Source organism: Mycotypha africana (genome assembly GCF_025528875.1).
Source record: "Mycotypha africana strain NRRL 2978 chromosome Unknown BDF20scaffold_1, whole genome shotgun sequence".
Taxonomy (NCBI): Eukaryota; Fungi; Mucoromycota; class Mucoromycetes; order Mucorales; family Mycotyphaceae; genus Mycotypha; species Mycotypha africana.
Genome location: NW_026515725.1, coordinates 1,717,644 through 1,743,076, shown reverse-complemented (window position 1 = coordinate 1,743,076; position 25,433 = coordinate 1,717,644). Strand labels below are relative to the sequence as shown.

Genomic DNA, 25,433 nt, shown 5'->3' with positions numbered 1-25,433 from the left:
TTTATATGGCCGTTATATCCTATTTTGTTGGTGTCACATGATATAAAACTATATGAGGAAAAAGCGGCATACATACTCGCCTCACAGACCGTAGAACGACAACCTTTCAGAAAATGGAAGTGCTTGTGCGACTTTCCCCAAGCAATTTTAGTATTGTGTGCGTTTTGCACTTGAGCTACTTTTTCTACAAGGACAAATGATTGTAATCAACCATTCACGTTGAAACTCACAGTACCATTCACCATCCAAAGCTATTTTTACTATTTACCTATATGCAAGTTTATTTAGCATGGTCTAAGAGATAAAAGCCTTTTTAATGCTTTTATCACAATTTCATAAATGCAATTTGAGCTACATATTTTAGGACACTTGTCAACACAAAATCTCGATTTTGTTTGCTCGGGTATAACTTTCACAGTTTTTGAATCCAACAATTCATTAAGAAATTACTTGAAAAGCAATCATATTCCCGTAAAGAGTATGAAATATAATATAGCAAAAATGGTACAAATATCAAAATTATTCTAAAGAAATAGATTGAATGTGCCAAAATGTGCAATATTAAGATTCCGGTTATTGTGTTTAAATGAACTTTTAATGGCAAACGGTCGTATTCATGAGAGGAGTATATTAAGACGATAAATTGCTCACTGGAGCACTTTCAGATTAGTCGAGTGATATCAAGTATCATAGTGCCGCTTCATCAATTAATTGTGGCGCTACTTCGAAAACAACCATTTTTCCTTGCAGCATATGAGCCGTAATATGACAATGAACAGCCCAAACACCAGGATTATCCTATCATATCAATTGAAACGTAAGTCTATGTGCGCATATATTCCTCATCGAGAAAAGCTGCTTATTGTATGCATTACCATGTATATTCGAACTTTTGTCCAACCGCATCCACCATTCGTATTAGCAGATGTATCGTTACTGTAAACATTATACACCATACTGACATCTTTATACAGAGGATTCGGATAGGTTTGGATATCTTTATGAACATCATGTTGATAATCGCCAGCCCCTTCCGCTAATAAATAATGGGAGTAGCCGTGTGTGTGCCAAGGATGGGCAACACACAAACCATTATGTGGGGTTTCCACATTTTGGAAAACAACGTCAACAACTTCTTTGTAATGGAAATTGAAAGTATGGTGCTTCATTGAATATCCGTCTACACTAGTAAATGATGCAGATAGATCAAAACTTGGGTCAGCAGTAACTTTTTGTAATAAAGGCATGCTATCATTCCCCCAAGGATGATGAACATATGGTAGATTGTTGTAAACATAGCGAGTTGTATTGTCTGGTAAAGTGACTTCCCCCATTGAGATCTTGATAGTGCGGTTGGCAGGTCGACTTAAGATAGCAGTGTGATATTCCTCATCAGATCTAACAGGCTCGACGTCTTGCAAAACCCAACCAGGAGCTTCAACAGGGGGCAGTACTTGCGGCAAATCGCCGATAAGAGGTGTAGTGACAAATACAGCAGCATCTTCTTTTTGCGCAGACCAGCCGAGCTCTTTTAGGTCGTTTTTGGGAGCAACATATCGGAGGAATCCATAGCCATTTTTTGTATAGCCCTTCGGACCCTTTATACGCCATACGAAACCAGAAGAAATAGGGAAAGTAGTTCCTGGGCTGTAATCCCCAGTTTGGATCAGAACCGACATTCGTTGTCCAGGGCCAACTTCCAAATAGTCAACAGCGTGTGGCTTGACATATTCACCGTCAATCTCGATCAGTTTCATAGTATGATCAGGAATCACGAAACCAAGTATACGGAATGTCATTGCACCAATGAAACGCAGACGATATACTTTGTTGGGCTCGACATCGAAGTAAGTGAAGCCTTGGCAATTTTCAGATAAAGTATGAGGTTCGTTTATGTCGGATGTGTTTTGATAAATCGATCTACCATTCAGTAAAATGCTGTCAGGACCACTGTCTCCAGGAAAATGATGATTCATATAGAAAGCTTCTCTATCATGGAAGGATTGATGCCACCATTCGGACCAGTGCAAAATAAACTCGCCATCATATTCAAAAGGTCCATCTGACACAAAAGTTGCACTATTGTCATTCTCATCCTCATTGTTGTTCAAACATGCTTCATTCTCGTAAACAATAAATGCACCCTGAATTGTATCATCCTGAACGCCTACATGCGCATGATAATAGAATGTACCAGATTGGTCTATTATTTGAAATCTTTGTATATAATCCTCACCAGGAGCTATACCCAGTTGCGTAATGCCAGCAACACCGTCTGAGCTTGGGCTTCCTAACTGTCGGATACCATGAAAATGAATGCTGGTAGACACATTGTTGGCAGCGTCATTTTTGATATGTAATTCAATAATATCATTTTTAACTACGCGCAGAGTGGGGCCTGGGTACTGCCCATTGATTACCAAAGCACTGTAAGATTCATTGTGACAATCTGGGTTTAGTTTAGTGGACTCGATGTGAAAATCAAATCTTCGAATTGTATCACCAGAAGCAGGGAAAGCTTGAACTATTTTATTTGTGAGAATAAGCAGTAGTAATTGCTGAAATATCAGGGGGACAAGCAATCTATAAATTTTGTTGATCTGAAGAAGCATAATATGTACAAAGCTTAAAAAAAGAATAGAATGAAGAGACTACTATTGACTATAAGTGCTTTTATTTTTATTGCTTCTTTATATATCATCTTCAAGAAATGTTGTCATAAGGTTTCTATTGCATTCAACTTTGAGCCATGTTTTTGACATGTAAAGTTTAAACAGAAATTGGCCATTTTTTATATTTTTAACATATCCACATACTTGATCAGGAAATAAGTTTTGTTAAGCCCAGGCTATATAGCTTATGCGAACAAAAAAAAAGATGTGTACTAAGTTGGCTGTACAATGACATCAGTTGAACCAAGCCAAACTTCTTTATCAATAATACAGATCAAGAAAACAATGCTATGGTGTGTAACGGGAGCCATTTCCCATTCCTTAGTTGAATCTCCGGATGATCGAAAAGCAGCAATCACCTGAAAAATTAATATATTTAGCTTCTTTTTTTCTATTTTTACGCTCAATAAAAAAAAAAAAAAAGAAAGATTCTCTTCGTCAAAATTTGAACAGCTGAAATGTCAACCGCCATTGTAGAAACTGCCCGTGCGGCCCGTCTTGCTTCTGTCAGCCTACAGTCTGTAACCGCAGAACAGAAAAATGAAGCTCTTTTGAAAATAAAACAAGTTTTAAGCGAACGTCGAGAGGAAATATTCAAAGCTAACGAAGAGGACAAAAAGGTACAAAAGTTATATACCGGTTCCAGTCTCGGTTGCATTGCGATCTGTGATCTGTAAGACCTTTCAAATACAATTATTCCCTCTGACACATGGTTTATATTTGTTGCATTAGATTGCTGAAGAATTAGTCAAGCAAGGAAAACTCTCCAGTTCATTGTTCAAACGTTTAGATGTTTGTCAAGGAGATAAATTTGATACGATATTATCAGGTGTAAGCGATATTGCTGAATTACCTGATCCTACCAAAAAGGTGACATTAGCTACCAAGTTGGACGAGGGTTTGGATTTGTATCGAATCACTGTTCCTGTTGGTGTCTTGCTGACTATTTTCGAAGCTCGTCCTGAAGTAGTTGTCAACATATCGTGTTTGGCACTCAAATCCGGTAATGCAGTTATTTTGAAAGGTGGCAAAGAAGCCACGCATACAAATGCTGCTTTGGCACGTGTGATTCAAGATGCATTGGCTAGTTTACCTTTTAAAGATATTCCTAAAGAGGCCGTTCAAATTGTGGAAACTCGTGAAGACATTAATGCGTTGTTAGATCTCGATCGTTATATTGATTTGGTTGTGCCTCGAGGCAGTAATAGTTTGGTCAAGTTTATCCAAAACAATACAAGGTAATGTTCATGATCGTAGAAACACAATTATTTCAGGAATAGAGCTAATTATAGACGTTACTTTTACAAGAATAGAATTCCTGTTCTTGGTCATGCTGATGGTATCTGTTCTGTTTATATCGACAAAGATGCAGATATTGAAAAAGCAAAGAAAATTGTTGTTGATTCCAAGGTAATGATGTTACATATTGCTTTGACACGGAACAGGCAGCGATGTTTATTAACTATGTCATGTGCTTCCGTCTCTCTTTTTATTTTTGTTATACCTTGCTTTGGATGATGATTATAGACAAACTATACTGCTGCTTGCAATTCTGCCGAGACATTATTGGTCAACGAAGCCTTACTACAAAATGGTGAATTCAGTAAAGTGGCCAAAGTCTTATTAGACGCAGGCGTTACGCTTAAATGTGAGGAAAATGTGCTCAACTTTATTAAGAGCGTAAGCGATATTTCTGATGATGATAAACAAAAAAAACTACAACCCGCTGTTGAGGAAGATTTCTACACTGAATTCTTGGATTTGATTATGGCCGTGAAGACAGTATCGAATGTTGATGATGCGGTTGTGCATATCAATGAACATGGATCCAAACATACAGATGCTATCGTTACAGAAGATGAAAAAACAGCTGATTATTTTATGACCCGCGTCGATGCTGCTGGTTGCTATTGGAATGCCAGTACTCGATTTGCTGATGGCTTCCGTTATGGCTTTGGTGCCGAAGTTGGCGTGAGTACAAATAAGACACATGCTCGTGGGCCTGTTGGCTTAGAGGGTTTAGTTATCTATAAATACAAGCTGTTTGGCCATGGCCAAGGCGCTGGAGACTACGGATCCGGAAAGAAGCAGTATAAACACGAGACTATCGATCCCTCAAATTACATTATTTAAATTGATCAAAAAATTCTTCGAAAGGAATAAAGGCTATTTCAACATTATATAAACAAAGGAGAATATATTCCTATAATAGCCAAGCATAACATAGCAATATCTAGTCCTCTTTTTGTATGATTATTATAACTTTGCTTATTACAGAGAGCGCAGCTGGCATGGGCCGTATTACAGTGTAGCACAATAGAATGTCCTCGCAGCTTGATTATGACCTGTCAATGTATCAGTGGTTTGAATTGTTGATACTACTTGAGAGAGGCATTCAAAATACAATGTATTATAGGAAGCAGCTGCTGTTATTAATCCTGTATTGTGTGCAGTTCGTCACAAAAGTGACTATAGCGTAATCGTATGTTTTTTATAACCGATGCAGACAATGCGGTTGTCAAAATTGAGTTCAAAGAAAACCAAAAAATACAGTGTTTTAGCTTCAACTTTATACTTTATACAAATTTTATTGGACAATATATATATTTAATTTAGATAATTTTGAATTACTTTAGGATGAAATGGTATAATATTCTTGGACGATTTATTGAATAAATAATTGGAGACATTATTTTGAAGGTCAGTGGACATTTTTCAATGGATGGTGGCATTACGTTAAAGTACTACGAGACTTATTGAGTATTTTAGTGTGACACAGGTCTTATGAGCAATAGATACAGGGTTGTGGTTTACGAGACTTTATTTATGGACCATATGAATTGAACTACGCGTTAAACTGATCCCAGGCACGTTCTTCCGCCACGTAGATAACGGTTGTTGTTGTCAATCGTAATAAAAAATAAATGTTGTCAAATTCAAAGAATTTACAGAAGATAACTTTGACATCTTTCTTTTGATTTCCATCTTCTTCTTGTTATACTTCTTTCATACTTTCTTTCTTCATCCTGATAGCTACTACTCACCATGTACAAAGCCAAAATCTTGCAAAAAATCAAATCGGTGGCAGAAGCCCATAAGAAGAAAGTCAAAGATGAGTCCTTCCGTAAGTAACACAAGAGCGCGCTGCCACAAATAGGTTATAGTGGTAATCCTCAATTCATGTTTCGTATGACTAGTAAGCATCGAGTGCAAGGATTGCAAAACACGCGGACATTTCAACAAGGCATACCATGAATGCAAGTTTTACAAAGCAGTTTCTGCGCGTGATGGTAAGTATCATGCTCTCACTGCAAGACAAGTTTATGTTTGCTTAACGGAAATTTAGTTGGAAGTAGCGGCAAGAAACGTAAGCAATCAGCTACAATCAAGGAAGAAAAGAAGCAAGCAAAGAGAAAGAAGAAGCAAACAACTGGAGATGTCAAGTGTATCAGTTGTGGCTTAAAGGGTCATTCTACTTCTCGTTCTCTCGAATGTCCCAATCACATAGCTTCAAAGGAAGAAGTTATCAACTCGACGCTTGGAGAAGGCTCCACTGTATTCACGAGGAAGCTCCCTCTTACGTCTGCTGTGAAGCCTGCGTTTCGCGAACAATTCCAAGAAAAAGTCATCTCTTGCTGCTCTGACATAAGGAGAATAGTATTCTCTAGTCAATTATTCGTTAACTCGTACCTCATTCATTATCAGGAGAATAGAAGGAATGCTAACAAAGGCGACAAGAAAGACACTGATAAAAACAGCAACAAAGGCAGTAAAGAAGCCAACAAAGAAGACAGCAAGAAAGACAGCAAAGAAGCCAACAAAGACAGGTCTATTCCTGATGTATTCTGCCAGCAATTCTGGTATTCAGTAGGTCAGCTAGTGACGGGCAAGCAAGTTACTCACAGAACGGCATTATCCGAGGACATAAAGCAGTATTATACAGACTTCAAGGCAAAGTTCCCTACTATCGAAGTAAACCACAAGCTGACCGTGGGATATAGCCAATGCCTTACAGAGGCAGCAAAGGAATTGAGCGTCTCTTACACGAACTCCATTGTAGAGCGCTTCGAGCAGCGCTTAACAAAGTTTCTTACTTACAAACTGAGAACTATGCTCCCGGTAAGGCTGTAACCGAGTACCTTCTTAATGCTCTGCTGTTTTATTCATTTATTTCTCTTTATACACATTCTAGAATATCAAACGCACTGATGTACAAAGAATTGTACAGCTGTATTGTTACCAATCTGTCTGCCATGGTCATCCTCATTGGCCAGAAAACCTCGAGCTGGCGGCCGTTGACAAAAACCGAATTGAAGTACTCTGCAAACAATTTGAAGAGTTCATTCCAGGAGAAGTAACCCTCGTTTCTCTTTCTGCTGCTCCTGCAAAGTTTGTTAATGCGTTATGGAACATACAGTTTGCGTACGAGCAAAAACATATACAGCATAAGCCGTACGATGTCCGTGTCCTACCACTTCCTCAGCGTTTCTTTCCCTTTCCTATTCCATCGCTGAAATGGCGGTTCATCGCGATAAGTATAAACGCTCTTACACCCTTCATGTTTCCCGGAAAAGTTGCCAAGGGTTATACAGCCCAACTCGAACAATTCTGTAAAGTCTTTGACTTCAAAAAGTTTGGCTTTAAGAGGTAAAACTATAGAAGAACTTCTTCAGCAAAATTATCCCCAATAGTAAACACACCCCTATTTTTGCTTCTGTCATAGTCTAACCGCTTTGAAGAAAAGTTCTGATGTAATGTTTCGAAACATGGTTAGGTCGAACGGTTTTACTGTAGACTTTTTGTTCAGCCGCAAAAAGAAAACAAAAGAAGACATGATCATTCATAATCACACCTTGACTTTGGAAGATTTTTCTTATGACGAAGTACAAGACAATTACAGACCCGCTTTCCTTGATCCAGGGCGAAATCTGTCTTCACAGCGGCAATCGGACTAGACCGTAACAAACATCAAGTACGCAGCTGCTCTACCAAGGAATATTATCATATGACCGGAAGTACCAGATACGCTGCAAAGCTGGAAAAGAAGAAAGCAGGCACACTTAAAATGATCGAAAGTGGCATACCAACCGCCAAAACTTCTATCATCGAACAACATGATCGTCATGTACAATATATGTTGCAGCACTTCGAAGCCTTGTCTTCTTTTTACGACGAGAGAACTGCTGAAGACAGATTTCGTTTATACCAGGGTAAAGAGCGTGCTGCCAACAATATGGTCAATTTGCTTATTAATGGAACCACAAAGTACAATAAGCAAGTGAGGTTGAAGAAGAAGAAAGATCGAAGCAAGTGGCCAAAGAAGAATACCGACAGAATGGCCTTTTGTAAACGTAAAAAGAAGAAGAAGAAGAAGCAAAAGGTTCCAGAAGAGAGGGAAAAAGCAGATGCGAGAGAAGTAAGCGATGTTCTCGCTAAGAAAGATAGGTAAGGTTTTTAAATGATAAGCAATTCATCCACTATTCGCAGAAATATTGATAGAACTCATGCTTTCTACAGCAATTCCCTGAAGAGCAAGTGGAAGCCTGAACCCTTTAGTGTAGGCGACACTAAAAAGATCCCTTTAATTGTAGTTGGTAATGGCATGTTCGGGAAGAGTGCAGTGCCCATCAAAGGCCATAAGACTGGTGTCGTGGGAGTTCTTTGGCGTGCCTTGAAGCGAAGAGAGGCTGCTGGCGATTTACTGACGATAACAATTGATGAATACAAAACCTCTCGAATATGCAATAATTGTCATTCCAACAATCTTGAAGCATTGAAGACAGTTCCCGGCCAAAGTATCCTTGCCTGCAAAACCTGTTCGATACTTTGGAACCGGGACGTCAACGCTGCTAAAAACATGTTGACAATTAGCGTTTCGATCTGGAAGTCAACGGGAAGACCTGCGGAGTTTTCTAGAAAACCAAAATCACCCGCAACAACCACTTAAACACCATCCTCTAATCGCCAGCACGAAGCTGGTTTGATTTTTACAGGTAAGCGTCTCAATTTTTGTGTAGCTCGATCTTGAAATTATAACTTGATGGTCTCAAAAATTTACTTTTTTCGTCTAGTTATATTGCGGCTTCGTCTAAACCCAAAGCTAAAAAACTGTACACCTGATCCATAATCTAACTGCTTACATAATCACTAACAATCACCACTTGAAACTAATGGATAAAACAAGCCACGTTAAGTAATGGCGAAAGCTAGTTTTTATTTCCAACCAGGATGGTAGTTTATTTTATTTGACCATTAAATTTCATTTCCATCAATTAAAACAAATAAAGAAGTCTATAAGTCTTCATTGCTTCTCAATCCAAAAGTTATTATCACGCATCTCTAAGTATGTAAAAGTAATTTATTCATGCTTGGTCTAATTTTCAAAGGTTAAAGCCATGCCCACTTTATGTCCATTCTCGTTTAAACGGTTCGTATCAATGGCTGCACCAAAGTTAATTTTGACGCCAGGTCGAACTTGCTGTGTGTAAGAGGCTCCGACTATCCCAGAATTTGTCACTTTGCCCTTGATAAAGGAAGTTTTATCCAATCTCATTCGAGCACCTACTTCCAACGCCACGCCGTTCATTGTTGTCTTACTCCAAACAGCTTTTCCTGATGCCTCTAAATCTCCGTTTACTCGGTGATAATAAGATACTGCAAATTGTGACATATTATTTGCTGAATTAATAGCAATAGCATACTCATTTGTGCTATAACCTACTGCTGCATTATATCGATGAATCTAGAAGAGACGAGAATATCCGATTATATACATAAGCTTTCCTGTTCCCACATTTGGTATATAACTGCTTTTTTTTTTTTTTTTTTGCTAAAATCATACCTTTGCATCCCTAACATTATAAGCAGCTTCAGCACCAACGACGAAGCCACCACGGTTAGAAGTAGAGTTAACACTCATCACATTCTACAATCACAGATTATTTACTTTTAGGTATTTAAATAAATTATTAAATCTTGTAGTTTTCTTCGTACCTTAAATACATCGTAATTGATAGCAGTTAGAACACTAGCTTGACGGTAGGTTACGTTCAATTTAGCCGCTTTCTCCTTCGCATTAGGTATAAGTGATGTTAAAAACTCTATTTTAAGGCCCTCTGTTTATGTCAAACAAATTAGAATCTGCATAATTCTGGCTCCTTTTCTATATGTATACATGATGCCACTTTACTTGCGAGATTGTTGTTCAATTCAATTTTTCCATTAATTTGGTTTGAGGTTGTCCAAGATTCGGTGATAGCAAAACCTGTTTTTCTATCCATATATTTTGTTTCTAGATCTCCTATAATGATACCTGTTCTATTATCACGTTGTCCATTAATTCGAAATGCCTAACATGGACGGAGGAGATTAAGATCGATCTGTGCTTAACCGGAAATTACAAAATAAAAACAGGTACTTACCACACCGTTAGGTGCAGTTGTTTTGACATCGAGCTTAACACCACCGATCGGGAAGTCTCTTAAAAGCAGGTTTCTAGCAGATTTGCCAATGTCATTGTAGGAAACTTTATGAAATGGGAAGTAGGTGTTACGTTAAATCGCGGTCCTGCCGATCTCGATCCGTTTTGAGTTCTCACCTGAAAAGGACATTTAAATTTTTGACAGTGTATTTGAGAAAATGAGTGCTGAGAAGCCCTTTTTTTTTATAAGCAAGACAACGTTTATATTGCATACATTCTTATGGCTTAAGAATGCCCAACTTTTGAACAACGCTCACCACAACTGAGTTTTTCCTGTGCATAAATGGACAAAGATTTTATTTTGGACAATTTAAAGCCATTAATCACGACTCTGTCTTGAAACCACGTATGTAGTTTACAGTGCAAATCTAAATAACAACAATAACTACATTTGTAGGAGCATCAACTGAATACAATGATTGAACTATATAAAATAGCGAAGCAATCATTAATGTGAATGAATATTGCCAATTTGTTTCTTAGTCACCTCTAAATCAGGAATGTTTTTTTCCATCCCACTGGTTCTTTTCAAAAAGCTTTCAATAGTTTATTAGTGCTCTTTTATATTTTTTAAAGGTTATAAAGGGAATTGAGATTGCAAATAAAAGAAAGAAGTGATTGGCCATAAGATAAAACGGCAAAAGAAGAGTAGAGAGGTCAAAGTTCCCTTTGGAACCTTTATGATCCATAACATTTTCAATTTTTGGAACTTAATATTCTTCTTCAAATTCAGAATCGCCTAAGGAGTCAGCAGCCACTTCTTCATAATCCTTTTCAAGAGCTGCTAAATCCTCACGAGCTTCAGTAAATTCGCCCTCTTCCATACCTTCACCGACATACCAATGTACAAAAGCACGTCTTGCATACATCAAATCAAATTTGGTATCCAAGCGAGCCCAAGCTTCCGCAATCGCTGTGGTATTGGACAACATACATACAGCACGACTAACCGTGGCTAGATCACCTTCAGGCACAACGGTAGGAGGTTGACTACTTATGCCCACTTTGAAGCCGGTTGGACACCAGTCGACAAATTGAATGGTACGCTTGGTTTTAATACTACTAATGGCAGCATTGGTGTCTTTGGGAACCACATCGCCGCGATAAAGCAGGCAACAAGCCATGTATTTACCGTTGCGAGGATCGCATTTGACCATTTGATTATTAGCTTCGAAGCAGTTGTAGGTAATCTCCGCAACCGAGAATTGTTCATGGCTCGCTTTTTTCTCAGCTATAATAGGTGAATATGTAACCAAGGGAAAGTGAATACGTGGGTACGGAACCAGGTTTGTTTGAAACTCGTTTAAATCAACGTTAAGCGAGCCTTGAAAACGTAGAGAGGCTGTGACGGAAGAGACGACCTGAGCAATCAATCTGTTCAGGTTTTCATACTTGGGGCGTTCGATACCAAGGTTGCGGCGACAAATATCATAGATCGCTTCATTATCGACCATAAAAGAACAATCGGAGTGTTCCAAGGTGGTGTGAGTCGTTAAGATGGAGTTGTAAGGTTCAACAACAGATGTCGAAACTTGAGGAGCAGGGTAAATGGAGAACTCCAATTTGGATTTCTTTCCATAACTGACAGAAAGATACTCCATTAACAAGGCACTGAACCCAGAACCAGTGCCACCACCAAAAGAGTGAAATACTAAGAAGCCCTGTAAACCTGAACAGTTATCTGCCAATTTACGAATACAATCCATTACTTTATCCACAACGTTTTTACCAACGGTGTAGTGACCACGAGCATAATTATTAGCAGCATCTTCTTTGCTTGTAATCAATTGATCTATGTATAAGTGTGTATTCATGGTTAAGTTATGGGTAACGATAACAAAGTTACTGATCATTCTCAAATAGAGCATACCGGGATGGAATAAATCTTTATACCGGCCGCTACGAACCTGATCTACCACTGTGGGTTCCAAATCAACGTAGATACTACGAGGAACGTACTTTCCGTTTTCCGTTTCATTGAAGAAAGTAGAGAATCCACGATCATTTTCTTCTTGTTTTTCGGGTGTTAGAAAACCATCTGATTGAATACCGTGTTCTAGGCAATACTAAGTGATGATTCAAGAGTAGGACATAGCGTTTGCTTTCAACTGATTTTGTTTCTGTTGCTGAAGGATAGAAAGCATACTTACCAGCTCCCAACAGGCATTACCGATTTGCACACCAGCCTATTTTAGGATACCATTATCGACCACATGAATTTTGAGGGTAGTGATCCTTTATTGTATATTCTTAATTACCTGGCCAACGTGAACACTGATAATCTCTCTCATATTGAATTTGTAGACTTAACTGAGTATGTACAAGTTGAATAAAACGATACGATGAAGAGATCTAGTGGCAAAGTATTAAAACCGTATTGAAAAAGGGGCAAAAACAATGAACGACAAAATTAACTTGTAATTAAATTGATACAGAAAAGCAAAGAAGTCGCTCTTTTGTACTACAAAAGGGGTTCTTGTGTAAAGAGAATAACAACTCTATCATTTAGATCGATTTGGGTGAGCGGAAGGTGATGACAGATAGCCGAAACGCATACCTCACGGGACAAGGCTTGGTACCAACATCGTGTCTACCGGGTACCGTATATGTAGTAAAACTTGTCTATAACACCTAAAATCTTAATCTTGAAATACATGCGATGCAATCAAACAGTAGTTCCAGAAAACTCCCAGCACTTCATTTGTATTTACTGGTCTGTTTTTCTTTTATTAAACTGAAAAGCACATAACTTTTGTTGATTGCAATACATAGTATTAAAATCTCAGGCACAGTTGGCATGAGTTTCATTGTTACTTGATTGATGTGGAATGTCCTTTTGACAGCACAAATATACAGCAGGGAGACGTCATGTTCATCTTTGTTTTCTTCCACCATAATACTAATTATGTTCAACCATTTACTTTCTATTTGCTAACAATTATTTCGGTTTTCCAAAATTCACTGATACTAATCGCTTCCATGCAAAAGATGGCAGTAGCCATATTATTGATCCGCTCTTAGTAGCAAAAATTTAAACCCTAATATAAGAATATAGACAGAAAAGCCGGTAACACAGATATCAAATGCATTAACGTCGCGTTAATCGGTACAGCCGGAGCAACCAAATGGCAACGCAAGGATTAAGATATTCGCTGCCAAATGGGGAAGAAAGACTTGTAAAGCTATGTGTATTGGAGCAATTTGGCCATGATGTAAAATCCGTCCCTGAGATCGTGAGGGTTTTGTGATTTTTAAAGCAATTAAGGGAGTACCTCAAATGAAAATCTCTTCTAAACTTCTTTTTTTTTTTTGACCTCTTCGCAAAAACAGTATCCGATAGTTATATTCATTAAATAGACGATCTTGTGATGAACAAACGTCAAATAGCAGTAATAGTTTGCTGAAAAGCAACAGAAAAAACTGAATCTAAGGCTATGAAGGCTAACAATAGCAATAATAACATACACAACATCCTGCTTCTATGGGAAGCAAATCATAAGAATTTGGAGTTTTCGAATCAGTAGTAGCAAGTGCTTTTAACCCTGCTCCCATTGGAAAAGCTAGTTTACTGAGGCTGTACTGATCTATTCGTATAAACTGTACTTTTGGGTTGGTCAGAAACTTATTATATGCTCAAACACTGCTAAACTGAAACGTATGTGCAATGAAACTCGACAATTCTGCAGAGCTTTTTCTATTATACCAAGTACAGCGAATAATGCGAGTGCCGAGCATCGATTAGGTCTCAGCGTTAAGATGGTATCAAACAGGGCGGAATTAGATCAGCGTCTGTATTCCAGCAGTTAGAATGAATTGATGGGCCAGAACGTAATTCAATAAGGTATTTTCGTTTCCCGCTAATTTCTTTTCCATGTTGCAAAAAAGTGCAACCGTGCTGCAATGCAGTTTTTCTTTTTTCTCTTTTTCCTTTTTCCAATCCTCTACTTCTGTATAGTCTGTCCTTATTTCTTGACCGCCACTGGACAATATGTCGGTTACTATTCATCCTTCTGAACAGTTGAAGTTTTACCGTAAATACATGCAGCTTGCGTAAGAGTTTTTAGTGCACAGATAATTAAAGTTTTCCCTTTGATAGGCCCACTCACACGCACTGTTAAAGAGTCGCTTTACGTCACAAACACCAATTCGGTGCCCATTGTTTTTAAGGTTAAGACAACAGCGCCCAAACAATACTGTGTAAGACCGAACGCTGGACGTGTGGAAGCCAATTCAGAAATTGAAGTTCAAAGTAAGGGTTATTCTCGAGTAAAAAATAAAGAAAGCCAAAACAGCTTAAAAAGATGTACTTAAGGTTAAAGAAATGTACATTAGTTATCTTGCAACCTTTCAAAGAAGAACCACCAGAAGACTACAAATGCAAAGACAAATTTTTGGTTCAGACCGCTCCAATTCCTAAAGCTGCTGCACTGGAAGATATCACATCGATGGTAAGAATGAGCAAGATAATCAATTGTTATTTTAGTGCCAGCTCTAATGTCACTTTGAAATTTTTTTTTGAAGTGGAGTCATATTGAAACAGTAGAAAAGGCGACTATGCATCAACATAAGATAAAATGTGTCTTCATCAATCCGGAAGAAGATTTCCATCATGCAGACAACAGCGTACGGGACCTCAATCAGGTAAAACCTGTTGCGGTTTAAAGTTACATCATTCTCATTTTTGACGATAAACTCAATTCTACGTCTAGGCCCCACCACTTACCAATAATGTCAATTCTACGGATGCAGCTGTTGCCCACCCCAGCAACACTGCCATGATGAGTAGTACAGAGCAACAACCAATGCATACCCGACAACAAATACCTGCTACCGATACTACAACTGCTCCTCATCATGAAAGCCAGTTCCCAGTTAAAGCACAGGAAACAGAGCCCGTGGCCGCTGGTATTGCAGCTGCTGTGGCTGCACCCGCTGCTTCAGCTGGAGCAAACACCTATATAGACGAGCATGCTGCACATAATAGCAACAGCGACCTTAGTAAATCAATGGAGTCTGCAGGATCTATGAGTTCGGCTGCTGAGATTTCACAATTACCGGCTACTGCAAATTCTACGACGACTGCCGCTAATAACAACAACATAACCCATACCAGTACGAGGGACATGAGTGAAAACAACGATAGACGTATGTTTGATTCGACATCAGGTTTTATTCCTTTGACTGCTACCACAAATGCTGCTCCCTTGGCAGCGGTTGGTTCAACGAGTAATCCTTTTACATCGGCAGTCCCTTCTGCAGATATAATTACCAAGTCGGAAGATGGACCTCACAATACAATGGCAGTGGTGAAGGATGGTAGTAATAACAGTGCTGATAAAGAAAAAGAGTTGAAGAAAGCATACAGTAGAATTGCTGAGCTTGAGCGACAATTAGATGAGCTGAGATCAACTGCCAATGCCGGTAGTGGCCTTCGTGCACGTGGAAATGGACAACAAGAACATGACATTGGCGGGAAAAAGTTAGCTTCTACTGTTCAACCTTTGGATGCGGTTCATCAACATCTGGCAGATTTGGAAAAGCCACACCCAACAGAAGGCTATCCTCCACAGGTTGTTCTTAGTGTTGCTGCACTCGTCTTTATTTTCACCTATCTATTTTTCTAAACACTAACTGACTAGGTCATCCATTCCTGGAAAATAAAATAAAATAAGGATATATCCTTTTATTTCATTGAAAGCCTTATAATGCATTATATTTACAAAAACATAATTTGATGTTTGAACTATATACAAAAAGATTTTGGGAATTCATTGAAAAACTGACCAGAGTGTTTCATTATAGCCACATGAACGAAGTGTTGTTGCCGTGCGTTCATAATAAATAATGGAAAAAAGTAGTAAATTGATCATTTAACGAAAAGTTTTGTCAATGACACCACCACCTAAACACCAATCTTGATCCCATACTACTACTTGTTGACCACGTGCTATTCCACGAATAGGCTTTGCAAATTTCACTCTGTATTGTCCATCTGGAGCCATTGACAATATAGCCTTTTCAGGAGCCTGTCTATACCTGATTTGAGCATGTACTTCCATGTTGCCATTAGCTAACTGCTGTGGTGGTTTGTGATGAATCCAGACCCAGTCACGCGCAATACACCCTAATTGGAATAATGCAGGATGATTTGATCCTGGCACACAGACCAGCTTGTTTTCCTCTACTATTTTATCTGCTACAAACCATTTGACTGAGCCATGACAAATACGTGATGCCTGACCCACCGTGTATCCGTACAAGCCGTTATGCTCGCCTATGACGTGTCCATTCTCTCCATTGACAGCAGGGCCGGGTGGCAAATCGATATAATCGCTCAGAAACTCATGAAATTTCTTTCGCTGACCCACAAAACATATCCCCACACTTTCTTTCTTTTTAGCAATCTCTTCTAATCCAAATTGTTCCACAGCCATTTGTTTCACAAGCGCTTTTGAGGTGAACTCTCCCAGTGGAAAGAGTGTACGCGCTATTGCTTCTTCAGGCACGGAGGATAGATAGTAAGATTGATCCTTATTGCGTTCTAAACCTCTCAGTAATTTACCGTCGGGCGTAGACCGACAGTAATGGCCGGTAGCAAACCAACTATCCTTTGGTACTTTGTTGAGTAAAGCGCCAAACTTAATGTAGCTGTTACAGGCAATATCTGGGTTTGGTGTAAGGCCATGTGCATAATCATCCAATGTCTTTGAAAATACATCGTTCCAATATTCTTTCACAAAATCGACATGCTGACAAGGAATATCTAGCTTTTGACACACTTTTTGGACATCTTCCCAGTCTTGCTGGCTTGTACATACGCCTCTTTCATCGGCTGTATCCCAGTTTCGCATGTAAATACCCTGGACGTTAAAACCTTGTTGCTTTAATAAAGCGGCTGAAACACTAGAGTCAACACCTCCTGACATGGCAACAACTACACGGTCACCCTTCTGTGGTTTATTCTTTTGTTGTTGTAGAATGGATAAGCAACGTCTAAAGATGGACGTGCATTTCCTCGTTGTCATCACTCGTTGTCCGAATGTAGGCAATAGCATATAGTTTACTTATTTGAGAAAGACAGGGAAAGAGGGAAATGTTTAACTTTAAAAACTTGGGGCTCCCTTTCAAATGTATAAATGAAAAAGTCACGGGCAGGTTTCAGATCGCGTTTGGAGGAAGATAAAGGAACCAGGTACGATCAAGTTGAAACTACATCTTATATGACTCATGAACAAAAAATTGTAGTCATAGCATCATAGTTAAGAGAGGATCTAGCCGTGCCTTTGGAAAGGCATAGCTGCTGCTTTGAGTCGATTACTATACAACTAAGTGCTGTTTGCACAATTGCAAGGATTCAAAAAGGAAATAATGTAAACTCAAAAATACTAAACATTACGATCTCGTTTCGCAAACATTCGCAATTGCATCTATGAGATGGCCGCAGTGTCATAAAGGACAATTGCATCCTAGTCAGCTTCACCACTTCATTGTCTCTAAAATGCCTGAATTCTAGCAGAGAATGAATGCATCGCTTTGATTTGACATGTGAAGGATTTAAACGATGATTGGTTAAAAAAACCTGAAGAATGCTTGTGTACCTCTTCCTTGTGTGATCATGAAATCCAGATCTATTTCTTTTTGAAGCACTTTTTGTCTGTTTATTTATTTATTCTGTTCACTGTACGTTGACTTTGTGAAAAAAAAAAAAAAAAAAATTCATAAAGTCGGAAAAACACAGATCTTAATTTTGGAGGGAATTGTTTACTTACGCATATCAACTGATGCATTTAGGTCGTAGGCTGTCCAAAGAAGCATAAAATAACGAAGTTTTCAAACAGTTAAAAGGGGGTCTATTCCCAGATTGTTATTAGCTACAGCGTAAAGTGTGTATTTACTAAGATTTGAATACTCTTTCAGACGTCAATACAGTAATGATTGACAGGGCTTTTTTTTTTTTAATTAAAAGAAAAGGATGTCTGTGACGCTTCTATCATCAGATTTTTAAGTCTTCTATTAAAGGCCTTCCTTTCCTTTTACTGTTACTGCTTAACTTATAAGCCTAGTTTTTTATATAACAGTTTCATGATCCTTGATTTAGTTTCAAAATTTTTTGGTAATACCAAAAATACAGAATAGAAAAAAAGGAATATAAATTAAACTTGCATTTTTTCAGCTCTTTTAATCATTTCTATCCTTCTTCTTCCCTTCTTCTGCTCCAAAACTTCTATTAAAAATATAAGCGAGCCACTTTCTTAGCAATCTGTATAAGATTTACATATAGATATGGCAATTCAATACTCAGCAATGCCATTATTACCGTCTAGTTATCAACCATCCAACTTATTGACGCCAGAGAGATCTGTTCCTTCTAGCCCGAATCTTTCCCCTGCTGTAGTAACACACACAAATGCAACAACGAAGCATCTTCATACGAACGATTTGAATGCAGTTGACTATATTGAGCTTACAAAACTACTACAGCAGCATGTCTCTTCCAATAAAAAGAATAACAAACGCTCTTCCTTCTGTCTAGCCTCTTCTTATCTTCAGAATCAAAAACAGCAACAGCAGCGACAACAGCAGCAGCGACAACAGCAGCAGCAAAGCCCATACAAAAATCGTGATCATCCACAATCACCCACTTCGCCTACCTCTACCACTAGTACAACATCAACTCTCTCTACAGCTTCATGCTCATCTGCCGCTGCTGGTCCTCCGCCAAGACCAATGCAACAACAACAGCAACAGCAACAGCAGCGTCCTACATCACTTTGTCTGAACCCTTTAAATTTACCTTCTCAATTCGTATTTAAGAAACCTCTTTACAACCAACATTACCATCAAACACACTTTCATCATCAGAATCCTCCGCCTTCACCCACACATTCTATTACTCCAACTCAATCATTTCATTCCATTACTACTACAAGTACATCGACTATCTCAAAGACCAATAGCCAACATCAAAATAATAAGGAACAACAGCAGCAGTCAAATAATAACCTAATATTCTCATCTTGGACCGATTTGAGAAGATTTTTTGCTGCTCCTTTAACAGCAACAACAGCAATGACGGAAATAGTAGATGAGCAATTGTTTGCCAACCAATTTAGGCAGAATATTTCGAGCAGATATGGACAATGGGGTAAGTCTATCATTTACAGCTTTCCCTATTTTTTCTTAAACCATGTAATTATCGTACATTACTCAATCTTGCATGATAAAATAACGCCGCCCACATTGAAAGTTTACATATTACATGTATTATTTATCTCCCATTCCCTTTTCCTTCATTGTGTGTGTGTGTGTGCGGCATTTTGGCCTGCTTTTATTATCTCCTTAAAGCATAAAAAAAAAATAACTCATCCCATCATAATTGCCTCATTCTAACATTTTATAATATCATTACTAAATATAGGTCGATATATTGGTAAAGGTGCCGGAGGTTCGGTTCGCTTAATTGAACAACAACGAAATAAGAAGATTTACGCCGTAAAACAATTCCGTAAACGGTTCGCTCACGAATCTGAAAAAGACTATATCAAGAAAGTAACAGCTGAGTTCTGTATTGGTTCCACTCTCCATCACCCAAATATCATTGAGACGCTCGATTTGATACAAGAAAATAACAACTTTTATCAGATCATGGAGTATGCTCCGAACGATATGTTCAATGTGGTGATGAGCGGTATGATGTCGCGCGAAGAGATTGCTTGCTGTTGGCGCCAGTTATTGAATGGTGTAGAATATTTACATTCTATGGGAATCGCTCATAGAGACCTTAAACTTGATAACCTTGTGCTTGACCATATGGGCATACTGAAAATTATTGATTTTGGCTGCTCGACTGTATTCAAATATCCATTTGATAACCACATCATCATGACGAAAGGTAAGAGGGAAGGGGAAGGGGATGAGGCTATTCCATGTAATTACTGATATGAATGTGTATAAGTTATTTACTTTAATGTTTATTTTATGTAGGTGTTTATGGTTCAGACCCTTATATTGCTCCAGAACAATACATTCAACCTTTGTACGACCCTCGTTTATCAGATGTATGGTCATGTGGTATTATTTTTGTCTGTATGACAATTCGCCGTTTTCCTTGGAGGGTGCCTAGAAGTTCTGATCCTGCCTTTAGAGCATTTGCCACAAATCATAATCAGCAAAAGTTCAGGTTACTAAAACTGTTGCCCAGAGAAGCGCGCTCGGTAATGACGAGCGTTTTAGAAATAGATCCCAAACGGCGTTGGAGTATACAAACCATTTTGAACGATGACTGGGTAAAGTCGATCGACGTTTGCACTCCTACTGAGCCTGGAGCTCAACACGTTCATCATGTTTCTGTCATTTTCGATCCGGTGGTACAAGAAAGAAGAGGCAATCTTGTGGCAATGACGCCTGAGCCACCTGGAGTTGTTGCAGAAAAAGAAAAAAGAAAACGCCAATCTTTGCAACTAAACCATCATCCTCAACAGCCGCAGCAGCAGCATCAAAAACCGCTTCCAAAAGACTAAGCTCTTTACAGCTGTCTTTTTGCATTCGCCATTACTTCTCTTACGTATATATTATTCCAAATTTCGTGACGAAACGAGACAAAAATATCTTTTCTTCCTTGACTGTAGCCCTTTTATTTATTGTATTTTTATGAACAAAAATGATACCACTTCTTTCTCCATTCTTTTTTACTATTTAATTTAATTTGATAAAAATAAAATTTCAGTTTGGGCGACCTCATTGCAAATGGTATATAACGTGATAAGAATGCAGCGTGTCTCTACATGCATACATAAATACGTGTTTGATTGTCAACAAATTGAATATAATTCTTGTTCTTAGAGGTGTATATTAAAAGTATAACTAATTGAGTGATCTATTTGATATTTCTTTCTTTATCACAAATTATACAATCCTGCTAAATTCATGAACTAACTGCATGCAAGGAGGTGTTTGACACACATGTGGCGTTTTCCAATTGTTTTAAGATTTTATGCGTAGTTGCCGCCTTTTTATATTTTTTTTTTATTTTTTTTCTTTGCTTATTGCTACCTTATGCGTGATATATGCACTTTAGGGGCAAAAACACGCATCACATTTATAGTATAATAGCTGAGCATGTTCGTAACGCAAATGGTGTTGAAATAGAGATCTATTTTAGGCTAAATCAGTCCCGGAAATATCGGCTTACATTTGGATAAGTATAATCTTTAGCTTTCGAGAAAAAACAATGATGAGCCTTTATAATTTAGAGTAAAATGTGAAGCTTGACAAATTATAGATCTATGTTAATACTTTTATTCGCCGGAGAAAATACCCGTAGTCTGCAATGTTCTCGATTCATTTTTCACTGGAACTGACAGGCTGAGAACACAATAAATCGGGAAAGCTAAAATCGGCTCTGATAAATTCTTATATTTGGCCTTCATGATAAAGTATGCAAGACAGAATCACATCTCATACTTGTTGAGCGGATATAAGTATTCCAGGAAATATATCATTAATTTATATTAGCCAATTCAAAAATAAGTAATCAAAAAGGCATCAGAACAATAAATATTTATTTAATTGAAGTTTAGCAAATGCTAAAAGAAAAATTATAAGAAAAAAAGAACGATATCGAAGAGCACTGTGCAAAGCATGTAATGATAGAAATGACGAAAATCGCTTAAATGGATTAGTAACAAGCAAACCTTAGTTCCAAGAAAAGAGTTTAAACAGTATTTCGAACAAAACTACAAAACTGTCCATCCTGAAATGCCTTAAACAAACAAGCATTCCTTTGGAAAATCCCCCTTTTTTCTTTTCCACATCGAACATTATATCACCTGCGGAAGAGAGAAAGCTACAGCATTTAGATCATCGCGCTCCTCTCTTTTGTACTTCTTTGTTCCTCCACTTGCATAGAATTTTTTAATATACTTGTCTTATCCCTTACAGCAGTTGAGATAATTTCTTCACTCACATCATTAATTGCTCGAACAACGCAAACAGAAACACAAGCCGGCAATAGCCATTGAAAACGTTCATTAACAAATTTTACATAATGGCAACTATTGAAACCGCATATTATGTACCGACTTTTCTAGGGTTATCAACCACATTTGCTATATCATGCTCAATATCAATAGCCTGTATTGCAGCTTTTGAAATCTGCAAACGATTGAATTCTATGCAATATTTGTTCTCTCCGAGGACACAGCTCTTAGAGTATGATACAAAATACTTTCCTCGGCTGTCGAACTCGTACTAACTTTTCCCTTGAAATTCAGAAACGCCTCACGAAAGCAATCGCCTCATCTATTTTCATGGATATCATCCACACTACATTTACGCGAAAGCGAATATGTCACAAAAGTAGGGTTAGACGCCACAATGCATTTGCGATTTCTGCGTATGGTCGTTCAATTTTTATTCATCCACTGCATAATCATCTGCCCCATCCTACTAGCCCTACATTGGACAAGGGCATCGGTTTCACTCAATTCAACTGATCTACTTAATGAAAGCACAACTTTAGACAAAAATGAAAGAAATTCTCCTGTCAAAGATAGCACAGCGTATTATCATTTTAAAACCGACGACACCGTGAATAACAATAGTAACGATACTATTCCGTCAACAGAGGACGAAGACAAACTTTCAGCAGATACGGTTTCATTGCCCGATCTCTATGGAATTGGTTTTCCTATCTTTCAAGGCTTTGACAGTAGTAGCAATAACAGTAATAGTTTAGTAGCAATACCTATTGATCATTTTCGTAGCAATTCCACGTTTTATCATTTTTCGATCGCGAATATACCTAATCGGAATCCTATTGTGTGGGTCCACGTTTTATTTGCATTCACTATTTCACTTAGTTGGTTATGGCTTTTGTTCGTCAATCATTTGCATCATGTGAAACTATTACAAGTGCAGAAACAGCAGCAGCAGCAAGAACATACTACTCTTACAGAAACGTCACAAAATAAGCGCAATACAGCTGTACTTCTACATCAACGGTCTGTCTTAGTCACACATATTCCACATTCGTTAAGAAATGAAGATAGCCTAAAAAAATATTTTTACGACCATCTTGGAGTTGACCAAAATGTAGAACAAGTAACGCTTGTACCTGACAGGGTTATAAAATGTTTACGACCCTTTTTAAAGAAGCGAGAAAAAACAATAGACCTTATAGAAAAAAACTTAATTCATATGGCCCGAGTGACAACGCGTTATCAAAGAAAGCTCGGCGAGGCATCTACATCTATATTGACTTCTTCAAGTGTAAGCATGGATTGGTACAAATGCTTGCAATATTCAGTTCAACACCAACTGCAGTTAAATCTAGAAGACCGTGTGGTAACAGTATCCAGACTACTGGCCTATTTAGGAACGTTGGATGACGAGATCTCCAAGTTAAGAGATAGCGAACTCTCATCCGAGCTCTACACGCCTACCGCTACAGCTTTCATCACCTTCAAGTAAGATCACACACACACACATCAGAGAGATAAGAAGGTTTTTTTGTTTGCTCACAAAAATACCACTTCAACGAATCTGTAGAACACCTCATTCAGCGCAAGCTTGTGCTCAGATGGTTACATCGTGGAAGCCAGGCGTACTAAGTACTCGCATGGCTCCAGAACCGAGAGACTTATTATGGAGAACTTTACTAAGAAGAGGAAGAAAAAGTCGAATCGCAGGAATTATTCGACATTGGATTGTATTTGTGGCTGTATGGTAAGGTTTAATATCACCCTGTTTCCTTCAACTCAAAATCGACTGGTCTGAATGTTCTGTCTACAGGTCATTGACTATATTTTGGCTGTTTCCTATTACTTTTATTCTTGGATTAACGTCCATTCAATCCTTGTCAAATCATGTTGCTTTTTTAAGATATTTTCTGGCTTCGTCGTTAGTCATAAGGACATTTGTTCAGAATATTCTGCCAACATTATTGGTCACTTTGTGCATGAGCTTCCTTCCTTGGATTGTTTTGGGTAAGAGATGATAAACTGTTACGTATCGCAGAACTACAGCAAAAGCCTAACGCACCTGATTTACGATTGCACAGAGCTTTCAAAAAAGCAAGATTTTTTATGTTACTCTGAGTTGGAAGACAGTGTATTGGGACGATATTATCATTTTGCTATATTCAATGTTCTTATAGTATTTCTCTTGGGCACTACGTTCCTCACTACCATGTTAGATGTGTTATACGAGCCGACTATGCTCATCCAATTGCTTGCCAATGCTTTACCTCAGGGTGCAAATTTCTTTCTCAACTATATATTATTCAACTGCTGTACTCATGCGATGGAATTGATCCAGCTTGGCTCTCAACTCTTCGGCCATCTTTTTTTTACACAACCATTCCTATCTCGTACGCCTCGCTTACGACTCAAATACACACAACCTTGGTCCTTCTTATACTATTATTACTACCCTCACCATATCCTGGTCTTTGTCATTACACTAACATATAGCGTTATCCAACCACTCATTTTGATCTTCAGTTTATTTTATTTTAGTTTTGCTTTGGTTGTCTACCGACATCAATACATGTATTGCTATATACGACGTTACGAATCTAATGGCACACGGCATTATCGACGTATGGCCAGATATACATCGGACGGCTTACTTATCTTTCAATTGACTATGGTCGGTTTACTATACTTGAAAGGCGTCATTGCAGCTGCCACGGCTATACTGCCTTTAGTGGTGTTTACTATTTGGGCAAAAATGAAATTACACGGTCTATTTAAATACCGTATGGATCATCCACCCGCTGTAATTGAGAAAAATCAATATGCTGAATCCAACACAATCTCCTCACCGTTCCCTCAATCTGAGCAACAAAAACAATCACATGTGACGAATAACAGAAGAAAATTTAAAGGAACAATATTAGCCATAATATCCATGTGGACTTTGTGGTGTCAGCATTTTAATGACATTTGGAAATTCTCGTACGTGCGCGACTGGTGGAAAATGGGGCGTTATGCAACGGAGTTGCAGCAAAAAGGAAGCCATAAGACTCGTAGCGACGTTCTAGAAAGGCCAACGCATACAATGTCCTCTAAGATAGGCAATGGCGTCTTTGTCATCAGTCACAATATATTACAAGCAATATCATCAACGGAGCGATCAGATGTAACTACGTTGACGCCTGTTTGTGTGGATAACAGCGATGAGGACAATGCTCGGCAAAATAGGAAACAATATTATGAAAGCAGTAGGAGTAGTAGTGTTGACAATTGTTGCAGCACTATAGACAATACTTTGAATATTGA

General features: G+C 38.2%; 10 protein-coding genes across 10 annotated transcripts; 6 read left to right on the top strand and 4 right to left on the bottom strand.

Annotated features, from left to right (window-relative positions):
• Positions 1-687: 687 nt before the first annotated feature.
• BDF20DRAFT_812547 (Cupredoxin) lies at positions 688-2,612 on the bottom strand (the record flags this gene model as incomplete). Its single annotated transcript, XM_053076798.1, has 2 exons — positions 688-798; positions 876-2,612. 2 exons carry the CDS (start codon positions 2,610-2,612, stop codon positions 688-690), a joined length of 1,848 nt encoding a protein of 615 aa, XP_052940667.1.
• Positions 2,613-3,063: 451 nt separating this feature from the next.
• On the top strand, positions 3,064-5,268 carry BDF20DRAFT_844483 (glutamate-5-semialdehyde dehydrogenase). The gene is made up of 4 exons (XM_053079624.1): positions 3,064-3,292; positions 3,405-3,910; positions 3,986-4,082; positions 4,200-5,268. Exons 1-4 carry the CDS (start codon positions 3,131-3,133, stop codon positions 4,803-4,805), a joined length of 1,371 nt encoding a protein of 456 aa, XP_052940666.1. The 5' UTR covers positions 3,064-3,130; the 3' UTR covers positions 4,806-5,268.
• Positions 5,269-6,236: 968 nt separating this feature from the next.
• On the top strand, positions 6,237-7,110 carry BDF20DRAFT_802357 (uncharacterized protein; the record flags this gene model as incomplete). Its single annotated transcript, XM_053076415.1, has 3 exons — positions 6,237-6,358; positions 6,467-6,791; positions 6,865-7,110. Coding segments are annotated over 3 exons (693 nt in total), but the record flags the coding sequence as incomplete, so codon positions are not given.
• Positions 7,111-7,578: 468 nt separating this feature from the next.
• BDF20DRAFT_844471 (uncharacterized protein) lies at positions 7,579-8,131 on the top strand (the record flags this gene model as incomplete). Its single annotated transcript, XM_053079623.1, has 1 exon — positions 7,579-8,131. A coding segment is annotated over exon 1 (306 nt), but the record flags the coding sequence as incomplete, so codon positions are not given.
• Positions 8,132-8,762: 631 nt separating this feature from the next.
• On the bottom strand, positions 8,763-10,594 carry BDF20DRAFT_844464 (eukaryotic porin/Tom40). Its single transcript, XM_053079622.1, has 6 exons — positions 10,270-10,594; positions 10,094-10,197; positions 9,862-10,021; positions 9,666-9,787; positions 9,514-9,597; positions 8,763-9,414 (listed from the first exon to the last, which is right to left on the bottom strand). Exons 1-6 carry the CDS (start codon positions 10,280-10,282, stop codon positions 9,046-9,048), a joined length of 852 nt encoding a protein of 283 aa, XP_052940663.1. The 5' UTR covers positions 10,283-10,594; the 3' UTR covers positions 8,763-9,045.
• On the bottom strand, positions 10,477-12,538 carry BDF20DRAFT_844461 (Tubulin/FtsZ, GTPase domain-containing protein). The gene is made up of 5 exons (XM_053079621.1): positions 12,411-12,538; positions 12,303-12,338; positions 12,023-12,218; positions 10,590-11,944; positions 10,477-10,498 (listed from the first exon to the last, which is right to left on the bottom strand). Exons 1-4 carry the CDS (start codon positions 12,441-12,443, stop codon positions 10,863-10,865), a joined length of 1,347 nt encoding a protein of 448 aa, XP_052940662.1. The 5' UTR covers positions 12,444-12,538; the 3' UTR covers positions 10,477-10,498; positions 10,590-10,862.
• Positions 12,539-14,077: 1,539 nt separating this feature from the next.
• BDF20DRAFT_844459 (uncharacterized protein) lies at positions 14,078-15,847 on the top strand. Its single transcript, XM_053079620.1, has 5 exons — positions 14,078-14,183; positions 14,249-14,401; positions 14,485-14,600; positions 14,674-14,793; positions 14,862-15,847. Exons 1-5 carry the CDS (start codon positions 14,141-14,143, stop codon positions 15,774-15,776), a joined length of 1,347 nt encoding a protein of 448 aa, XP_052940661.1. The 5' UTR covers positions 14,078-14,140; the 3' UTR covers positions 15,777-15,847.
• Positions 15,848-17,239, bottom strand: BDF20DRAFT_844457 (tRNA methyl transferase). The gene has a single exon (XM_053079619.1). The coding sequence runs from the start codon at positions 17,205-17,207 to the stop codon at positions 16,023-16,025; it is 1,185 nt and encodes a 394-aa protein (XP_052940660.1). The 5' UTR covers positions 17,208-17,239; the 3' UTR covers positions 15,848-16,022.
• A 1,217-nt stretch (positions 17,240-18,456) lies between these two features.
• On the top strand, positions 18,457-20,672 carry BDF20DRAFT_909184 (kinase-like domain-containing protein; the record flags this gene model as incomplete). Its single annotated transcript, XM_053083559.1, has 3 exons — positions 18,457-19,297; positions 19,571-20,044; positions 20,137-20,672. 3 exons carry the CDS (start codon positions 18,457-18,459, stop codon positions 20,670-20,672), a joined length of 1,851 nt encoding a protein of 616 aa, XP_052940659.1.
• A 2,755-nt stretch (positions 20,673-23,427) lies between these two features.
• On the top strand, positions 23,428-24,939 carry BDF20DRAFT_811307 (uncharacterized protein; the record flags this gene model as incomplete). Its single annotated transcript, XM_053076676.1, has 4 exons — positions 23,428-23,618; positions 23,701-23,877; positions 23,944-24,137; positions 24,212-24,939. Coding segments are annotated over 4 exons (1,290 nt in total), but the record flags the coding sequence as incomplete, so codon positions are not given.
• Between the last annotated feature and the right edge of the window lie 494 nt (positions 24,940-25,433).

Bases quoted from the DNA above. Each gene is read 5' to 3' on its own strand.
- BDF20DRAFT_844457 (XM_053079619.1), bottom strand. From the start codon at position 17,207: ATGCTATTGCCTACATTCGGACAACGAGTGATGACAACGAGGAAATGC.
- BDF20DRAFT_844459 (XM_053079620.1), top strand. From the start codon at position 14,141: ATGTCGGTTACTATTCATCCTTCTGAACAGTTGAAGTTTTACC. The intron at 14,402-14,484 runs GTAAGGGTTATT...AATGTACATTAG, and splicing joins TTCAGAAATTGAAGTTCAAA to TTATCTTGCAACCTTTCAAA. The intron at 14,601-14,673 runs GTAAGAATGAGC...TTTTTTTTGAAG, and splicing joins TGGAAGATATCACATCGATG to TGGAGTCATATTGAAACAGT.
- BDF20DRAFT_844461 (XM_053079621.1), bottom strand. From the start codon at position 12,443: ATGAGAGAGATTATCAGTGTTCACGTTGGCCAG. The intron at 12,339-12,410 runs GTAATTAAGAAT...ATCCTAAAATAG, and splicing joins TCAGTGTTCACGTTGGCCAG to GCTGGTGTGCAAATCGGTAA. The intron at 12,219-12,302 runs GTAAGTATGCTT...ATCATCACTTAG, and splicing joins GTAATGCCTGTTGGGAGCTG to TATTGCCTAGAACACGGTAT.
- BDF20DRAFT_844464 (XM_053079622.1), bottom strand. The intron at 9,598-9,665 runs GTACGAAGAAAA...CTGTGATTGTAG, and splicing joins TCAATTACGATGTATTTAAG to AATGTGATGAGTGTTAACTC. The intron at 9,415-9,513 runs GTATGATTTTAG...CGTCTCTTCTAG, and splicing joins ATAATGTTAGGGATGCAAAG to ATTCATCGATATAATGCAGC.
- BDF20DRAFT_844483 (XM_053079624.1), top strand. From the start codon at position 3,131: ATGTCAACCGCCATTGTAGAAACTGCCCGTGCGGCCCGTCTTGCTTCT. The intron at 3,911-3,985 runs GTAATGTTCATG...TTACAAGAATAG, and splicing joins TTTATCCAAAACAATACAAG to AATTCCTGTTCTTGGTCATG. The intron at 4,083-4,199 runs GTAATGATGTTA...TGATGATTATAG, and splicing joins AAATTGTTGTTGATTCCAAG to ACAAACTATACTGCTGCTTG.